The sequence below is a fragment of the Hippopotamus amphibius genome, chromosome 4, assembly GCF_030028045.1.
Source record: "Hippopotamus amphibius kiboko isolate mHipAmp2 chromosome 4, mHipAmp2.hap2, whole genome shotgun sequence".
NCBI lineage: Eukaryota > Metazoa > Chordata > Mammalia > Artiodactyla > Hippopotamidae > Hippopotamus > Hippopotamus amphibius.
In genome coordinates, this window is record NC_080189.1 from 164738718 (window position 1) to 164757839 (window position 19122).

Here is a 19122-nt window from a genome sequence, read left to right on the forward strand (position 1 = left end):
CAGCAGCATGAAAGGGCAAGCACCAAGATGCAAGGGCTGCTCAAACTTCTGCTTCCATCATGCCTGCTAGTATGCCCTGTGCCAAGCAAAGCAAATCTCAGAGCCAACCAAGAATTAAGGGGTGGAAAAATAGACTCAGCCTCTGATGGGAGGAGTGATGAAGTCCCATTGCAAAGGGGCATGGATATTGGAAAGGGATTATAGCTATTTTGCAATTTAACACACTAGCAGAGAGCTAATTATTATAATCTACAAATATTTTCCTCTTAAACTTTCTCCTTCTCAACTCTCAAGGCCTCAAACAAGGTTGGAAACTGATGATTTTCACTGATGAATTGCCCTTTTTGTTTTTCTTTAAGATATGACATTTTGGAATTAATCTTGGTTCTTCCTGCCATATCACACAGTTTTCTTTTTTCTTTTTTTTCCCCCTCATTACATCTTATTATTCTGCCTTAAATTGAGTTAATGGTGTTTTAAAACATTAAATGTCCACTTAAAATTTTTCTGATCTTTTTTTTTTTATTTCCTCTTGGATGCTTTCAGATACTTTATCTGCCTTTGTTTGGGGTATTTATGATATATTAGTGTTATTTATAAAATGTGTTTTATTTGTACAGGCTATATTCTCCCTTTCATTTATTTTCTTTCTTTTCTTCTTCTCCTTTTTTTTTTAACAAAGCCATTTATGTTATAAAAACAGCCCCCAAGCTGATCTATACTTTTCTCTAGATATTTTCTCTGAGCTGAATACACTGTTGTTTATCATTATCTTTTGTTTGTAGCCAGATTTGAAGCCGTGCTGCAGTTCTCACAAACAAATCAATTTGAATTAATTTGCCAAGCAGAGTTAACAAGGCATTGTATGAATTCAAGATATAGTGCACTGACACCGACCACATTCCCTGAGGTTATTCCTTCACTGGGAGAATTCTGATTCTTGTACCACATTGTAGTTGTGTATACCTGACCTTTGAATCTTGCACTAAATGATGCCTGGCTGCCAACTGGTTTATTTTTTGAAAAGCCTTGGAAATGCCTCATAACCAAACAAATCGGGAGTATAGACAATTCTTTAATTAATACCTTTGTGGCGGAAGGGTGGTCTTCAAGATGTACACTCTCTGATGTTTGCCTATTCTAGGAGTCCAATTGCTAATGATGTTCTAAGTGAAAGTTTGAGAAACATATTTCTTAGATGATCTTTGAGTTCCCCTCAACCTTAAAAGTGTAGACTCTTCTCGTAATATAAACTGTAAGTTCCGATGACCTCTACTCCTAGAAACTGCTTTATAATTATGAAACACAAAAAACGTTTGCTTAAGAGGGACCACAATGGTTATGTGGACTCTCCCTCCCCCTCACCCCTCTACCCCCACGTCCCCAACAAGTTCTCTAGCGAGGAGGGTTTCCTTCAGACTGCAAAGGCTAGTGCAAACAAGTAGGAAAATGCAGGCCTCCTAAAAGGTGAGGAAATGGTAATAGAGTTCCTCAAAGGAGCTCAAATCTCTGGGTCTTAGATGAGTAAGGTTCCAGGATGCTTAAGAAGTTTGAACGCTAAGCCCCTGTTAACGTTCACCCAGAAATAATGATGTGAGTCAGTCAGAATAGAAAACTATTTTGTGAAAAGTGTTCTAAATTTTACGTTGTCCAAAAAAAGTGCCTCAGAGTTGGAACTAATATATAAGAATTCTCATGTGTTTTATTGGACAGATAAGTTGGTATACATTTAACAATATTTAACAAAGAAGCTGGTGATAGCTTGGGCTTTTCAAAACACATCTTACCTAAATAGTCTAAATTCCCTTTGGATGGCATTAGCAAATTGGCAAATGAGGAATATGTTATAAATAAAGTGTATCTTCATTTCCTTAAAAGAGTATACTGTAAGGCAAGCTATGAGAGCCTCTTAAGGAGATCTGCCTCTGGTTGAACTGAAACACTCAGATGGAGCTCTCCAGTTACTCTGTATCTATTGCTGTATAACAAATTACCCCAAAACTCAGTGGCTTCAAACAACTAACATTTATTAGCTCACAGTTTCTATAGGTCAGGATTTGGTAGCAACTTATTGCGTGGTTCTGTATCAAAGTGTCTGATGGATTAACGTCCCTAATCTATTGACTAGGACTACAGTCACCTCAAGGCTTACCTAGGTCTGGAGGATCCGGTGGCATATGGGTGTCTTAAGTGTCCTTATGACACAACAGTAGCTTCCCCAGAGTGAGCCATGAGAGAGGGAGAGGGAGGAAGTCACAGTGCCATTTCTGATCTAGTCTCTAGAAATCACAAATCGTCAATTCCACCATATCCTATTCTTTAGAATTGAGTTACTAAGTTCAGCCCACGTTCAAAGTTGGAGAATCAAGTTCTATCTCTTACAGACAGGAGTTTCAAAGAATTTGTAAACATTTTAAAGCCACCACGTAATCCTCCTATTCTGTAAAATTTCCAGGGTCTGGAAAGAATGTACAAAAGATATGCTTATCAAACTTGCAAGATGACACAAAACTAAGAAAGATATCTCCTACAGGAAACAAAAGACCTAGATTTGAACATTTTCTTATCAGGTTGGAATGCTGTTATGAAAAAAAGAATAAATTTAATGTCATTAAAGTCCTGCTTTGAAGTTTATAAAGTATACCGCGTGAATGCAAGATAGCACAAACTTTTGGGGAAGCAATTTAATTGGAAACTGTCTTGGGCTTAATAATGTGAATGTGCCTCAAATGTGACTGTGCTGTGTTGTGTTGTTTAGACAGCTGTTATAAACCAGCATATTCACCAGGTTAAGGGTGGGTGGTACATGGGACAGTGATTGTTATTTTTAGATCCCTTGGGAATAACATATTCATTTGTAGGCCTGAGGTTCAAGGCTGGTCTAGAAGACCTGTCATTTATAAACACCAGAGACTCCATAAGATCTAAACAGAAATAATACTGTAGCATAAGCTTATTATGGCATCAGCAATGTTGATATTGGTATGAATTTCCTATTCACGAGGATGAAAATGTTATTTGTTGCACATCGAAATTGTCCTTCCAAACCTCTTAACTGTTCTCTGAGCTGTGCAGTGACACCGCACATGCATATTTGAATGATCAGAATTTTTTTTTATCAAATATTCTAGCATTATGGCTTTTAAAATCATTGAGTGTAATATCCCCTGCATGAGAGGAATGAAAGAAAATGGAAACTGGGGGCGGGTAGGAAAGAAGGCATCTAGAAAGGATTGAATCAACAAGACTAAAGAGTACCAGAGACCACAGAGAGGTGGGTGTACAGGAAAGAATGGATCAGGGGAAGAATGAGCCCCAACAGAACACGTGGCTTTTGCAACAGTGGAGGAAATAAGGGATAAGAGGAAGGGCACCTGGGGGAATCTTGAAAGGATCATGTGTCAAAAGGTTGAAGACCGAACATTAAGGTTTTATGTTGAAAAGGAAATTTGAGAAGATTTGACACTGAAAATTGTATGGTGAAGTAAATCTTGTTAAGTTTGCCTTCTTTTTAGTTTAAACCTTCTGAATCAGGTACTGTTATGACAATAACAACAACAGAAACAAATCATGTATTGAGCACTTATTTTGCATATGCTGTGCTATTTTACACATGCTTAGTTCTCAGTTAATTCTCACAACAACCCTATGTTGCAGTTATTATTATAATTTTCATTTTATATTTGAAAAAACTAAAGCTTAAAGACACACAAAGACATAGATATACTTAACATGTTTACCAGGAAGGAACTAGACAAAAGGCAGATTGGAATTGACTAGTCTAGCTTCAGGGTCTATTTTGGAATAATTATAGAAGGCAAAGAAAGACACCACTTGAAGAAGGAAAGCAAATTTTATAGTCAGTTTTGTTAATTTATAGCATGTCATTTCTGAAAGAGAATCTTAAATAAAGAACAAGTTCTAGACAGACCTATGATCATGAAGAAAGTTCCATTAGATATAACTTGAAAATAGTCTTTTAAAAAAGTCTTTAAATAGTCTTTAAAAAAAAACAAGATGAACTTGTTTGGTTCATCTTTCTGGGATTGAAACTATCCTTAATGGATGAGAATAAATAAAAACTCCAGGATCAGTGGGCTTCTGGAAGAGAGTTGAGAATGGCTTCAAAATACAGGGAAAGGAAAGGGATTGGTGATATATGCTCTAATTATTGCATCAGAGTGAATGGTGTTTAGTATAATAGCACTTCAACAGAAATGGCATTTTAATTTAGATCTGGGATATGAAAGAGAAGTTCAATATTAACGTGTTTGCACACAAACTCACCTCAACCAGCCTTGACAAAGGTCAAGGAATAGGGCGTGGTCACTTGGATTAGTGGACATGGAGCACCAGGGTTATGTCTTTAGCACAGTCCCTACTCCCATCCCCAGAGAATGAAAATAAATCACAGACTCACTCTACTCCCAGCCTCTTCCAACTCCCTGTGAGTGTCCTTGCCTGGATCATTACATTTAATTTGTATAAAACTTTACAATATACATATTATCATCTTCTTTGGAATAGATGAAGAAACAGACATCTAGATTAACAAAATTGTGCAAGTTCACAGAACTGGTAAATATCTGAGATAGGATTGCATCCAGAATCTGAAAGGTTCCATAGCCAATGCTCTTTTCATTCGTGTTTGAGCCATCTTTGCTTAAATAGCTCAACTCCTATAGCCTAGAGATGGTGGATCAATACCATGACATGAATATAGGAAGGAATTGATAATATGTCTGTCCACATATACTTTCCATTTCCAAATATACCCAGGAAACATGAGGCAGTGAGCTTCCTCAGCCAAGTCAGGGCATGCCTAGGTGACCCACACTGGTTTCTAGGGGTAGACATCTCATCACTTTGGAAAGGTGGTTCTCCCTGGCTCCTGGAACCACTTAAGTGAATCTGGAAAAGCTCCCTTACTTAATAATGCCCTTGTGCTCTGAGTCTATTAATTTACTTCCCCCAGCTGATTAGTTTTCTGCTTCAAAAGATTAATTTCCTTGCCTTGGCACACTAAAGGATTGAGGCTTACAGCATACCAATAGTTCTTTTTTTTTCAGCCCCAAAGGTGTGTTGTGAGGATTAATGAGATGATGTTTATAGCTGCATTTTGAGCTCCTTGGTCGAAAGGCACTTTATAAATACAAGATATTAATTCTTATTGAGGTCCATTCATCACTTACAAGTGGCTGAACATTCTAGATGCCCATTGGGTAGCACAATACCCCCCATCTGACTCTAAGAGAGTTGTCTGGGTCAACACCAGGAACAAGACCAGAGCTGATCTCAAAGAGTTTCCCTAGTTCCTTGTCTTTAGTGTCTGATGTTTGCTTTGAAACTCACAAAGTGTTCTTTGGGGAGAGAGACATTCTAAGAACCTCTGAAATGCCTTACTACTTGAGCCTATACACATCGATTTTCTTTTGCCTCTAGCTCTAATACATAGTATTCATTCTCTGACTGTTCATTAGACCCATGGTCTCATTTTTTAGTGTCAACAAAGCAATAAAGAAAACTTTCCCTTCCTTTACTCCAAGACTCAAAACAAAGTGCAAAAATACTTCTGGCATTAATTTTGCACAGATGAATGTTGCTACGATATTCCTATTAGCGTGTCCACGTGCTTGACAACATTTCCGATGGTATTAATAGTCTACCTGCAAGAAAGCGTTTTCTGCAAGTCCAGTGCAAATTGCCAAAACCTTTAAGCCACTCTTCCTCAACTTAGCAGCAGTATATCATCATTACCTGTGGCTGGACCCAGAAATCTCATTTGTCAATGCCTGAATTGCTCTTTTACTTTCAGTGGTTTCAGAAACCCACTTTGTTTCGGAAATGGGGTTAGCCGAGTATATTTTAGAAGATATAGAAATATAAAAAGCAACAACCAGGAGATTTAGGGGGATATGTGGGATGTTTCATTTTCTACAGTCAGTTACTCTTTGGATGGTAGTCATTGTGGGACCAAATATAATACGGTTATCTTTTGAAAGGAGGCCTGGAAAAGTTCTGAGACTGTGGAAGCACACCATGGAATTAATGTGCTTCCTTTTGACTATTAGGAAAGAGCTGAACCATATTAGTAATAATAATAATAGTTTAAATAAATTGGATTTTTTTTTCGTATTCCGGGTTCTGTATATGCTCTACCTTAATATCCTATACCAAGTCCTATGGTGACTTGGGAAGTGGGGACACTGAGGCTAAGTGACTAACACAAGGCCAACTACCAAAGTTAAAACTGAAAGCCAGGTTTGTCTCCAAAGCCCATGGTCATAGCTCCTATGCTGTACTGATTATGGTTTTTAGAAAATTAGTATAACTTCTAATGATCTATGTTTGGACAGAGTGTAAAAATGGTATTGTAGAAGATTTTCTGTGCAATACAAGAGTTGTGTCTGTCTTTAAGTTCTTCAACGGAAAGAATTTTTACTTCTTTGGGGCCATCAACAAGTTTCCAGATTACTTCTTTGGGACCTTAGAAGAGGGACTAATGTATTGGGAAACTATTCAAGGGTCAACTTGCTTTCTTTTTCTTATCTTCCTCTGTTCTCTTTTTCTTTTATCCTTAATGGATTAACCTACATGTAGTAAATGTGACCTGTTTCTGCATAAAGTTTGCAGCTATGTGTGTGAACCAGCTGGGCCTTAGTAATTTCATCTGAGCGCATTCTGCTCTTCACAATATTATAATTCAACAGTGCATGTTGTATGTGTCTCCAGGAGCTGAATATTTGATAATAGAACCAATAGTATACAAACAAATGATAATAGGAGGCCAACTGTATAAAAAAAATTGATGGAGATACACACACACACACGCATACATACATACATACATACATACCTCTGACTTTTAAGTAGAATGAAATATGACTAGTACTTTTTTCTAAATTTCAGTCCCATGTGGGTGAATGTCAGATCCACATAAGTAATTTAAGAACTGTCTACTTGAAGACCACATTGTGCAATTTACAGAATCCTCAGTGTGGTTGAGAACTGCAGTTATTACATTTTTGGGGTCTAATTAGTAATGCACATATGACTCTTTTTAATGACATTATAACATTACTATTCATAAGGCCATTCTTTCTTGAGCATAGCATCACTTTCTGTTGAAGAATTGATTTTAGTCTTCGTTTTAATGTTCATACTGTTTGCTATATGAAATGTACAACTAAATGTCATTAAGGATTTACTATCAATTTATATAGATTTGATGAGGTTTGCTCAGCTTTCAGAGTAGTCCCTGTGTATGAATTTGATATTTAGAATGTTGTTTGCCCTTCAGTCAGTCTAGCAAATGGGGCTCGGGGCAAATGAACTCATTCTCAAGCACATGTTTCTAAAATATTTCTCACTAATGTTTGAGATAAATTAAAATAAAAACCAACAAGAGCATGAAAAGAGACTAAGAACAATGTTAATGTGGCAATTTAAACCAATTTGGTTTTCCAAATCGCCTTCCATCTTTCACAACTTTTAACAGTATGCAAGATCGCTATCCCTAGTGCCAGATACTGTCAGTCTGGCATGGAAAACTTAAAACTTTTTTCTAAATGTCTTTAAAGCTGAGATGGAGGAGAATGACTCTCTGTCTTTCACTTTCTAAGGGGTCTAAGGTTGAATCGTGGCTATGCTGTCCTCCCAACATATCACCTACTGACTCTCCAACATTGTTTCTTATTTTTTCTAGCCTGTACCATGTCCTAAAATGATTTTCTATGGAGCTTTATGCTTGACAGGGAGTGGATGGGGAGGGGGGATGCTTAGGAGGACCAAGACTCGTATATTTGTGGAAGAAGCAAGTCAATGCAGCTTCTTAATTAAGTGGGTGCGTATAGAGCTGTTAGTTTGGAAAATTGGGTACTTCTGATTATGTCTTGCGTGTTACGAAGAATATTTAGCTGTATATTTGCTATTGACTTCACTAATCCATTCCATGGTGAGTGGAACAAAGGTCATTACTATACTTAATATTGTAGCCAATGACAGTTACAGAAAACCTGAAGTAATAGGATATATTCAAGGTGAATCTGGCATAATCCATTTGCCGTTTCTCAATTTCTCAGTATGTTGTTGTGACTAAAACTTGAGAGCGGTCAAAGCTTATGAAGATGGATGACATCTCTTGTGTATCTGTCTCCTGCAGGGTAGAATTCAGTTATAGAGATATAGGTTCTTTTCAGAAAAGTGCATGTTCCTTTCCTATTAGGACATGTGAAAATTTATTTTGGATTAGTAGAATTCTGTGTACCCAGATCTACCAGGATGGTCATTATAACGATCTCTAGGTAGTATTTACATTAACTGGTAAAATTAACTTTTTTCACCATGGGCTTATTGAAATACCAAGAAATTAAGATTCCTTTCTATTTATCCTCCGAGCTTATACCCTCTCTTTTTTTTCTTCTGTGAGAAATAACAATTTGAGGAAAACTTTAAATTATATATTGCAATCCAAAACTGTTAATTGTTCTTTCCATTCATTGCACTTTATCCTTTGATATGTTAATATATTAGGCTTTATGCCAGCCAGATAGGGTCCCATAAGGCAGGCTGGGAACAGATCCACAGTCTCCTCTTTCATGAGCTTTTTTTTGTTTTTATTCCTGGATAGTAAGAATAATGAGTCCGCTCCTTAGAATAATTTGTTCAAAGGAGAAATGAATGGGGAATCTTTTAAATATCTCTCAATGTTTCCACCCTTCCCCATCCCATTCCTTACGTAAGGCAGGTACTAGTTTACACAGGTGGAATCTTCTCTGCCAGTAAAAATCCTGCCTGAAGGTGGCCCTGAGATGGAGATGCCAGGGCAAGCTTCTATCCACCTGATGATGTATTCAGTCCTAATATTCTCTCTAGCTTTTAGACTTCTTGATAAATGGTTTCTGAGCCACCTGTTTTGAGATTTTGATTTCACCTTTAACATTGGTGATTTGGGTTGGGCTTCCTGAAGTTCTGATACTGTAAGTCTATGAGTCAAAAGTAATTTAGAATTCGCTAGTTTCTGCTTGATCACTGTGAGGTTGGTTGACAAGACAGAACAGTTCGCAAAGCATGGCTTCATTATTTTGTGATTTGAAGCATACTCATTAGGGGTATGTCTTCACAACACCACTCTCCATGTCTGTCCTAATTAGACAGACCATCCGGGGTGGTAACAACATTTACAAAAGGAAGAAAGGGGCATACTAACAGTTAAAAGCATTATGTTTGATCCTTGAAACTAATTAGATATTTCATGCTTGGAAGAAGTATCGCTAACAGGCTTTATGAATGGATGCATATTCAGGAAGGACCTCTCATAGGATAGAAAGAGAGAGAGAGACTAGGTAAACATATAAAACCTGTGTCTGTTAGTACTGATAGATTATAGGTGCTCAACAGTCTGAAAACACTATATCACTATATGTTTAGCTGCTTTTATTTATAGACATTTACTTTGGGGTTCCTTTGATTTTAAAATGTGGAATAGATCTGGACAAAGAGATAGAGATTAAAAGAGTTACCTGTAATACTCTATCTGTTTTACATGGGTGATGGGATGCCAGGGCCCCCTTTATGGAATAGGAAGTCTCTGGTGGCCATCAAGGCTTACATTGTCTTCTTTGGCTCCCCTCTGCCAGGAGGGAGAGCAGTTGCACACACTTGAGAGGAGAATAAGGAAGCGCATGCCCCAAGCTTCTGATAGGATACAGTAGAGTGAGTGTGTAACATGAATGACTAAGAGAGTGAGCATCCCCTACCATATTATGAAGCTGATCTGATACTCACCAGTCAACGGGATCCTTGTTCCTCCACTGACCCAATTAAGGTGTGGTTGGAGTGAGGTGGAGAAGGGAGAAGGTAAACCCATCTCTGTAAATACCCGAGCCTCCTCCTGATGCCCATCCCGAGGCACACTTCTAAAACCTATGGAGCACTGCATAGCTAAGAATAACCTGACCTCAAACCCGTCAACCAAGGGCAGAGTGACTTCGACTCCACCTCCACTAAAGATAAATTGATATCTATCTCTAAAAACTTCATAAAACGCACCAAAAACCTAGGATGTTTTTGAATGATTTATTGACTTTTCAGATTGTTCTTTAAGCTGTTTTTTAAACTTTAAAGGCAACACTGATAATGAACGCTTCCAAATGGTAAAACAGAAAATCCCCTTCAAATATAACCGGCCCGTAGAGGAGTGGCTGCAGGAAAAAGGTAACTGTCGTTAAAACTTTCATTTTAAAATCATTTGATTCTAAACCCTCATTTTTAAAGCCTGCAAATAAATGTTCCTTAAATGATAATCGCCTGCTGCATAAATGACTGTTTTAATTTTCATTATAATTTGTGTCAGCTTCCACCTGCCATATGTTGATAAATCATGCTATAATACATTGCCATTAAAATACAGTTAAAGGGACTAACATCTAGCTTTCTATCAGCATGACAACCACAAACAAGAAATTCCAGGAACCTCTAAAAAGAAATGTATTATGGCAATTTAACCACTGCATGACATTATTTGTTAATTTGTTTTAAATTACCTCTTATACCAGAGCTTTCTAAAGAAATTTCAAAAGAACTTATTAAACTTGAAGCTGTTTTGGCTTTACCATCTGTAGCGTGGTTAACAACAACAAAAAAACCATAGATTCACTCTTGTAGTTTAAACTGCTTAAACAACTGATATAAGGGGAGCGATTTTTTTTTAACATTTGTTTTTAAATGAAGAAAAGAATGAGAAAGATGAATTTTGCCTTTAGAGTTAAACTTACAGAGGCAAATATATTTCATAAGAAGTTAATGGTGTCCTAGTTACCGACTGAAACTAAAAATCTAAACAAACTTATCCTACACTTTGGTTGTGTGATACCCTTGTGTATTTGATATTTATGCAACAAAAGTGTAAGTGGTTGGAAAAGGAAAGGTTAATGGAAGGCAAAACAGCAGTTTCTCATTTGCTGAAAAAAACAACCACTTTGTTAATGAAAGAGGGCAGCGGTTATACCTGATGTTAGAATTTTCTGTGTGGCTCCTATTTATAAGGAACTAAACCATTGTTTTCAATGAAGAAAAATTTTTATCTTTAAGAAGCTATTAACTCTGTTCTTTCCTGAGCCAATATAAGCTACTCTTGTAGCTTGAGTTTTTTTAAAGTAGACATTGAGTTTTTAAAATATGTAGAGACTTGATTGAGTTATTTATAAATAGTAATGGGGTATATTAATATGCAACTTAAAAAACAAAGGACTACTACAGTTGTAAGTTGAGTGAAAACATTCAGGCCTTTAAACACGGAAAATCCTCACTGAGTCTTAACTGTTTGCCCTGTTTTTAACGTACGTGGTCTAATTAAAAATAAATTAAGAATAACTCTAAAAAGCAAATAATTTTGTTTAGTAATCACCAGCTCATAAAGTCCCTTTAACATTAAAGATGATGATTGCCTCACTTCTTAAAAAGGAAAAGACAACTAGATGCATGTCCGAGTCTCATGTGCCTGAGAGAATTTTTTTGTTTCTTTCAATTTTATGTTAATAATATTTTATTTTACTCCATTGCCTTTTGAAGTCTAAGTTCAGTAGCATGCCAGGCATTTTCATTTGTACAAATCATTATAAAGTTATCAGTAGGCTTTTAGTTTTCCTTCTGATAGCATTGTTATGAGTTGGCTTTCATACTAAAGGATGCTTCCAAACACACAGCGAAAGTTGAGTTGGTGGGACAGGGGTAGGGGTGGTTTGGGTGGGAGGCAGGGAAGGATTCCAGTTTCTTAACTGAATATCTATATGCTTATATATGCGAATAATATTGGAAAGAATTATTTGCAAACTGGGAAGTTCTCTTTTCTGCATTATTTTAACCGAAATTACTTTTTTGTTTGACTTTGGTAAGTAACATTTATTCGATCTGTTGCTTTCCCTCTTCCTCTGTCTAGCTAACTTGTCCTTCAAAAGAAGTAGAAAATATATGCCAAAGACCTTGTAAGGACAGTGAGCCAAAAAGAAAAGGTAAATTCAGAAAGGTGATTAGGCAGAGATATTAAGAAGTACTTGGAATCTTCTTTGGAGTTATTTCTGTCTTTGGGGAAGAGATCTGGGTCACAGCATTCCCGAGTCTGTTTTCTGGCTCTGTCTGCTATTGACTGACTTTCTGACCTTATACAATCCACTTAACCTCTTTATATCTCAGATTTCTCATCTGAGGAGAGGAGAAATAATACTGCCTATTCCCCAAGGGTGTTCTGAGGTTTAATTAATTAGTCTTTGTGCAAAACTGCCTAGGGACGTGCAAAGATTTAATTTAAGCAATATGTGAACTTGATGTCCAAATGAGGTAACAGTTAATGACTTTCAAGAGGATGAGCACCCAAAACAAAACACAAAGTAACCTGCTGCAAATCCTGTCCTGGTGTGATCACCAGATTTTGTATTATTGATAATAGAACAATTATCAGATTGGGATATAGATATAATAATGGTCGCCCCTTATAAAAAACATGGTTGATCATAATGAGTGACAATAAGGAGATCTGGCATTGATTTTGAGAAATCTTGGGCAGTTGGTACAGCTTTCTCCAGTCAATCTCTTATATCCTTCGTAGGGAGGGAGTGGTGATGATTGTTTCTCATTTATTCACTTACTCCTGCTTACCTGAGAGAGAGAAATTGATCAGAGGAAGAGATGGCAGGAGACTTGAATATCCCACTGTTCCTTTAAGTGCCTGCCAGCTGTCTATTAACCACCTAATTTAAGGTACAGATAGTTAGGAAAGGGTTTTAAAACATAAGAAAAGCAGATCTAGCCAGAAATAAGCCATGAAAAATACAAATACACAAAGATACAAATACTTCCCAGGGCATGATGGAAATCTGAAACATAGACAGCATCCTTCCCTATTTTACCCGACTGGTGTCTTATTCTCAAGAAGTGCTTGTTCAGATCTCTCCCTGAAAGCAGGAATAGCCAGAAGTGGAGCAGTGGCAAAATCGTATAGCACAGGAAACACGTCTTGCCTTTCTCCACGCTTTGGTCAGTCTTGAATAAGCAAAGACTGTGGAGTGAACTATGGCAACTGGAATAAAGGAGATGCATCATTTCTAACCACTGTATTCAACTTTGCATTTCAATTCTCTCTGACCTTCTTTTTATTTGTAACCATGGGCAGAATAATATCACTAGGAAAATAAGAGGAGGACCGTTATAGATGTGAAGTACTTTTGGAAATATTAGAAATATAAAATCTTCTACCCCTAATCAGTTATAACCATTAACTGATCATCAGTACTGTTTTACATATAAAAAAAGGAGATGAGTAAATATGGTTGGCCAACAATTATGTGAATGGAAGAGATAGCTTGGCATTGGGGCTTTCTGGTGTAAGATACTAAATTTTAGCCCTAGAGATCTCCTATTAGGCAACTTATTGTGTTAAGCTACTCCAAATGCCTATGCAAGACTGAGGGCATATTTATTTTCCCCTTCCATCATGACATTTCTTTTTGTAGTAAGCTTAGAACTCCCAGAAAAAAAGCTGTTGTGAAAAAATAAATAGTAAAGATGTATGAGCTCCAGGCCATTACCCAGTATTATTGGGCATTGAACTTTTTGCTGCATCTTATATGAGAAATGAGAGGCCAAAGGATAGGGAATGATGCATGTACACAGGGCACTGAAGAAATTGGTGGGAAAATAATGGAGATCTATTAGATCTATTTGATTGGACCCTTAGGATCTGGGTAATTCTGTTATCATTAAAGCCAGCAGATTCCATTTCCATACTCCAGATATTTTTATAGAGAGTATTTCCACTATAACAAAATTATCTGGCCAATTCTCCATACTGTAGTGTTTGAAGCTTCCAAATTATTTATAAATCATTTTTGACTAATATGCCCTTAAGTGTTGCTGCATGAGGGGACTGGGCTCTTGTACAAAGAGTTCCCTTGAGCAAATGCATTTTCCCTCCTCTGCCCCTTCAATTTCATCCATTTTTATATATTATATACCAGAAATTCAAGGATGGCTAATCACTATATAGACTTAAAGGTGATGTAATAGTGGTAGAGGTTAAGAACCCAAATATCACAGTATGCCTCTATTCATATTAGAGATTATAGAGCAAAAACCTCTGTCTTTAAAAAATGTACTCCTTTTAATTAAACAGACAAGTATAACAGAATGTTGTTTCCAGTCATTAATAGCTAAAATAATTCAGGCAATTAGTTTGAAAATGAATGAAACAGTATTTGATCACTGACTAAAATGGAGAAAAATTCAAAAAGGATATATTTAATCCCATTAAAAAGTTTTTCCTTCTTTCTCCATATGGAAAAGCAGAAGGAAATAATCTAGAGAAATTATAGCATAGAAGGATTTATCCTTTAAAAGCTATTTTGATTTTTCTGGGAAAGATCTCAAACTTGAGAGGTTTTTTAAAGTTGGAATAGTTGGAGGGAAGATAAATTAAGTTACACTATTCTAAACTCCGTTCTACCATAATTTCATTCTGATAGTTTTTCTGTCCACAGAAACTTTAATGGTTCCCCAAATGGGAACTTCAAACAAGGTGAACTACTGTTTTCTTCAATCCATTAACATACTTCTGTAACATTTTAAGGTGTTTTATATATTGCTTTTTTCATTAACACCTATTTCTCCTCTCAGAATTGATTTTAAATGACATCTTTTTTCTTCCCCCCCTTTCTCACTGACATGATCAATGCCTACTTATTTTACATATCTTGGAGATTTAATTGTGTGACTGTAATCTCTTCCCTCCCCCAAATTAATAAAGATAGGAAATAATCTATTTAATGATGTTTATTAAATAGCAAGTATAGGTAGAATGTTATGCATTAGGAAGATTTCTAGGAAATGAGGTGTTTGGTGACCAAAATATTTATTTTTATAAGTAAACAATAAATCCAAGTCTCTTAACTAGAATATAATTTAACTTCAGTTCATTTAATTATTAGACCTAGTGTTTTAATTCAATGTTCTGAGTTACCTCACTGAGTTTTTATTTGCCATATATAATTCTTTTTCATTTTCATTATGTTACTTTGTAGCTTAAAAATTAATACAATAAATATTTATGATTTCTTATTGTTATCACCTGATTTGTTTTTTTTTTTTTTTTTCTGTCATCTGCAACTGCATAACCAGGAGGACTACAGTACTGCTTATCATTAAACCAAGATTTCTCCTGCCTCGCAATAAGGAAATAAGAGACACAGTTGTTCAGGTTAGCTAGGATATTCAGCTAGACAGTGGAAGAGAAAAACACAGTGAAATGTTACTTGCCAATGTCTATATTGAATTTTTGTTACCCAATTTTCTTCCTTTCAATTGCTCAAGGAAGCCTGTTTTGATGTCTGGTCCATTCAGACCAGGTAAGGCAAACAGAGAAAATGTATAGGAATAATGATGTTTCCTTCACCCAACCCACTAGGCCGGCAGTTAACCATCTTCAACACCCAGGCGCAAATAGCTATCGGCGGGAAGGACAAGGGACGCCTCTTTCAAGGCCAGCTTTCTGGGCTCTATTATGATGGTTTAAAAGTACTGAACATGGCGGCTGAGAACAACCCCAATATTAAAATCAATGGAAGTGTCCGGCTGGTGGGAGAAGTCCCATCAATCTTGGGAACGACACAGACGACCTCTATGCCACCAGAAATGTCTACCACTGTCATGGAAACCACCACTACAATGGCTACTACCACAACCCGCAAGAATCGCTCTACAGCCAGCATTCAGGTAAGCTTTTCTCCAACAATTGATTCCGCAGCTTGGTCTTTCAGATGTTGCTATTGTGGTCAGTGTTTCTATATAGCTAAAGTGTCTGAATTACTGTGTTTGTAGGAAGGATGCCTACAGATGCTCATAGTAATAAGATCCAGGAGTAGAGAAAGACAAAGTCATTGCTAAGGAAGTTAGAAACATCTTGTGTGCACTTATGGCTTATTATTCATACTGTATTTATCGCTGATATAGTAAAACTCTTATTCAAAATGAGCAACATTTTCACTATGCAATACTCCCTTCTCTCATTTTATTACCTTTCTTTTCAATAGCAAAAAGGGAAAAGGGGGAAGAGAAAATTTGTTATCATAGGAAAGACTATATACTAGTTCAATTCTATTCACATCCTCCCGATGGCTTTGCTAGGACGTGAATTGTTCATTTTTGAGGCCAATGGGTAGCATTAAATCAAGGGCAGATGAAGCTAGAGGGTCAACTAATCCTTATAAAATGCAGTGTTTGTATCTGATAAGTGTTGATTAATCACTTGTTATTTTTGGCCCAGTTTGTTTCCTTTATATTATATGGACCAAGGTCCTAATTACATTAGAAAATTTGAAGGTCTGAGTTTAGCTATATAAGGAGTCCTTAGTTTTGTGGTTAATGTTTTTCTTTTGTCGCTTAAAAGTAATTATACCCAAGCTAAAGCTTAATGCTTTGCTGACTCCCTTGGCATCTCATAAATCTACTTAGTAGATGGGAGAAGGTTAATCGAATTTTTAGCCTTAAATGCTCTGGCAAAAAATAAGACATTCCGATTGCTTGTGGGGAAATGACCCCAGCCTAGTTAGTATCTGTAGAAGATTCAGTAGATCAGTACTTGTCCTTTTTGTTTTTTGGTTTTAAGACATTATCCAGGGGTTCAATTGGGTCTTTGACATCACCCTTTCATTGAGTTCAGAGGACTTTGTAAACCTAAAGTCAATAATCAATTAAACCTCTGATGTGTTCCCATTCTTCTGAATTAAGTTTACGTGAGTTAGGCAGTGGTAAAAGTGTTGTCTTCCTTTTTCCTTTTCTTTGAGTATAAATATCCAGACAGTTCCTTACATGACTCCACAGGAACAATTGGAAGCTGATGCACTGATGATGTCATAAGACCAATCTAATGTGTTTTAGAAAGGCTACTAAGAAGCTGGTTACTTAGCAGTCTTCTAGTTGCATGTGTTGTCACATGTATACCTACCCACATGCTCCAAAAAAATAGCTTCTTCTCTACTGATATTAAAGCAATAACTCCTGACACTTCACTATACTCACTGAAAAGAAGATAAAAGGCAATATATATTTCTATTATGACTCTCTATAGCTCAAGAGCAGATTGGTTTATTGTTGGTGAAAGGATAGTTCTGTCTGCACAGGTCTTGGCAGACTTGTTCTGTTTCTGTCAGAATACATTCCACTTACTCTGTGGGAAGCAGAGGAGCAAATGGCTTTTTCTTCATAGGGATGGATGGTCCTGTGGTCTTTTCCAAGACCAAATTTTCACTGACCTCAGAAGGATTTAATGTTACATGGGGATTCAGGGATTAAGCCATGGTAATTATCAGTTTTGGGCTTCCCTTCCTGCAGCAAATACATAAATATGAGCAGATTGGGTGAGTATTTGTATAAACTAAGAAAGCCAGAGTAGGATACAAGGTACAAAAGTCTTGTGATTATGAGTCTAAACATCACTGAACCTGTTGTCATTTTAGAAGACAGCAGCTGTAGACAGCTGGAGGATGCCCTCTCTGACAGTCTCCTTTCCAGTGTGTTTCTTTCCTTTTAGTCCAGTAATAATTGGATTACATCTACATCTTTCCTTTTGCTTCTACAGACAAGGCTATAAAAACGAGTTATAAATCTGTTGATGCTCTTTGTTTTTAAGGGTATATAAATACTCTTGGAGGAAAGGAGACCAGCCAGAATTGGATTAGGTTGGGATGAGGGATAAAAAAGCCCCGGATTCTTTGTAAAGATTAGCTAAAGGAAATAACCATGCCAGAGGTTTTGAACTTTTTGTTCTGCCAACTAGCCATAAGAACTTTGCCCTGCGCTCTGTAAAAACTCGACAGCCTGCCTGTCTCCAAGCTTATCTGTCCCTGTCTTAAGTACATTCTGTAGATCATGTCAAGCTTGTGTTAGGACTGAGGACCCAGCAACCCTTGGATTCTGTCCAAGGTTTAGGACAGTTTCCAGACTCTGAAGACCTTGGGTGAAGAAGGTCAGTCTCAGGAGTTCTAATATGCCCGGTGTGAGCCAGCTAATTTTCTTAAATGAAGTGAACTCATAAAGATTTGATCTCTGGGAAATCTTTAGAAAGAAAAAGAAAAAGAAGTGGGGAAGACTGGATTTCACACTCCCTGGATCCATCATTCATATTTTCAACTTTGTGTGAAATCTTACAGCCATTTCCAAATGATACTCTGTTCTGTCTTCCTTTGCTTTGATAATATTGGTAGAGTTGTCCTAAAATTAGACTCTTCAAGAAGAAACAATATAAGCATGTGTATTTACATATAAATATCTGGTTATTAAAATCCACTGATTATTTCCATAACCGTAAGGTAAGAAAACATTATTTGAGCAGTTCATTTCTGATAGACCTTGGTTAATGTTGATTTCAGATCAAAGTAAAACTGTAAAGTGCTTTTAGTGATGCTCTTAACTGTGAATGTGAACAAAGCATTTTTGAATTGATATGGTCCTCTAATGCTCTAACCTCCTGGAAATAATAGGTGCTTTGATCTTTCTGATACTCTAGTTTGTTACAAAATACTTGTGAATTACATGGACTGTGTTAAATTACTCACAGCTATGGTACCAAGCATCCGGTCTTCACCCTACATTAAGAAGGATGTCTCTAGTTGTCCCCCGAATAAAAAAGATAGTTAAGGTTCGGAAAGCAGGTGGGTGCATTGAGAAAGCAGGTGGATAGGTGATAATTCTCAAATAAAGGTCTGGCCCTTAGTAGGTGCTCAAGAAATATGTGTTGAATCAATCAGAAAACAAGATAGGCTTTATTATGGACCTTATCATCATTTAACAATCAGAAGTGGCATGGCTTGTGGAAGGTTTTGCCATTAAGATGATCAGTGTGCTTTGGACAATTAAATTTTTTTTTCCATTGGTAAAACTATCATGGAATGATTAAATGCATGTACTTAGAGTCAGACTGCCTGCGTTTAAAACCTAGTTTCTCTTCATATTAGCTAAATGACCCTGGGTGAGTCACATATGTTACAGTTACCTATTGCTGTGCAACAACCTGCCATAAGTTAGCAACTGAAAACAACACCTACGTCATTAGATCTCACAGTTTTACAGGTCAGA

The 19122-nt window shown here is 36.8% G+C and overlaps 1 protein-coding gene across 10 annotated transcripts in view; it reads left to right on the forward strand.

Annotated features, from left to right (window-relative positions):
- Positions 1–19122, forward strand: part of NRXN3 (neurexin 3) — a 1504067-nt gene that overhangs the window by 1340958 nt on the left and 143987 nt on the right. For 5 of the 10 annotated variants that reach the window (XM_057731261.1, XM_057731262.1, XM_057731259.1 and 2 more), the window contains 2 exons: positions 10126–10215; positions 15455–15762. In XM_057731261.1, coding sequence (XP_057587244.1) covers positions 10126–10215; positions 15455–15762 — 398 coding nt within the window. The remainder of the gene's footprint in view (positions 1–10125; positions 10216–15454; positions 15763–19122) is intronic. The other 5 variants (XM_057731260.1, XM_057731264.1, XM_057731269.1 and 2 more) reach the window with 2 other exon arrangements.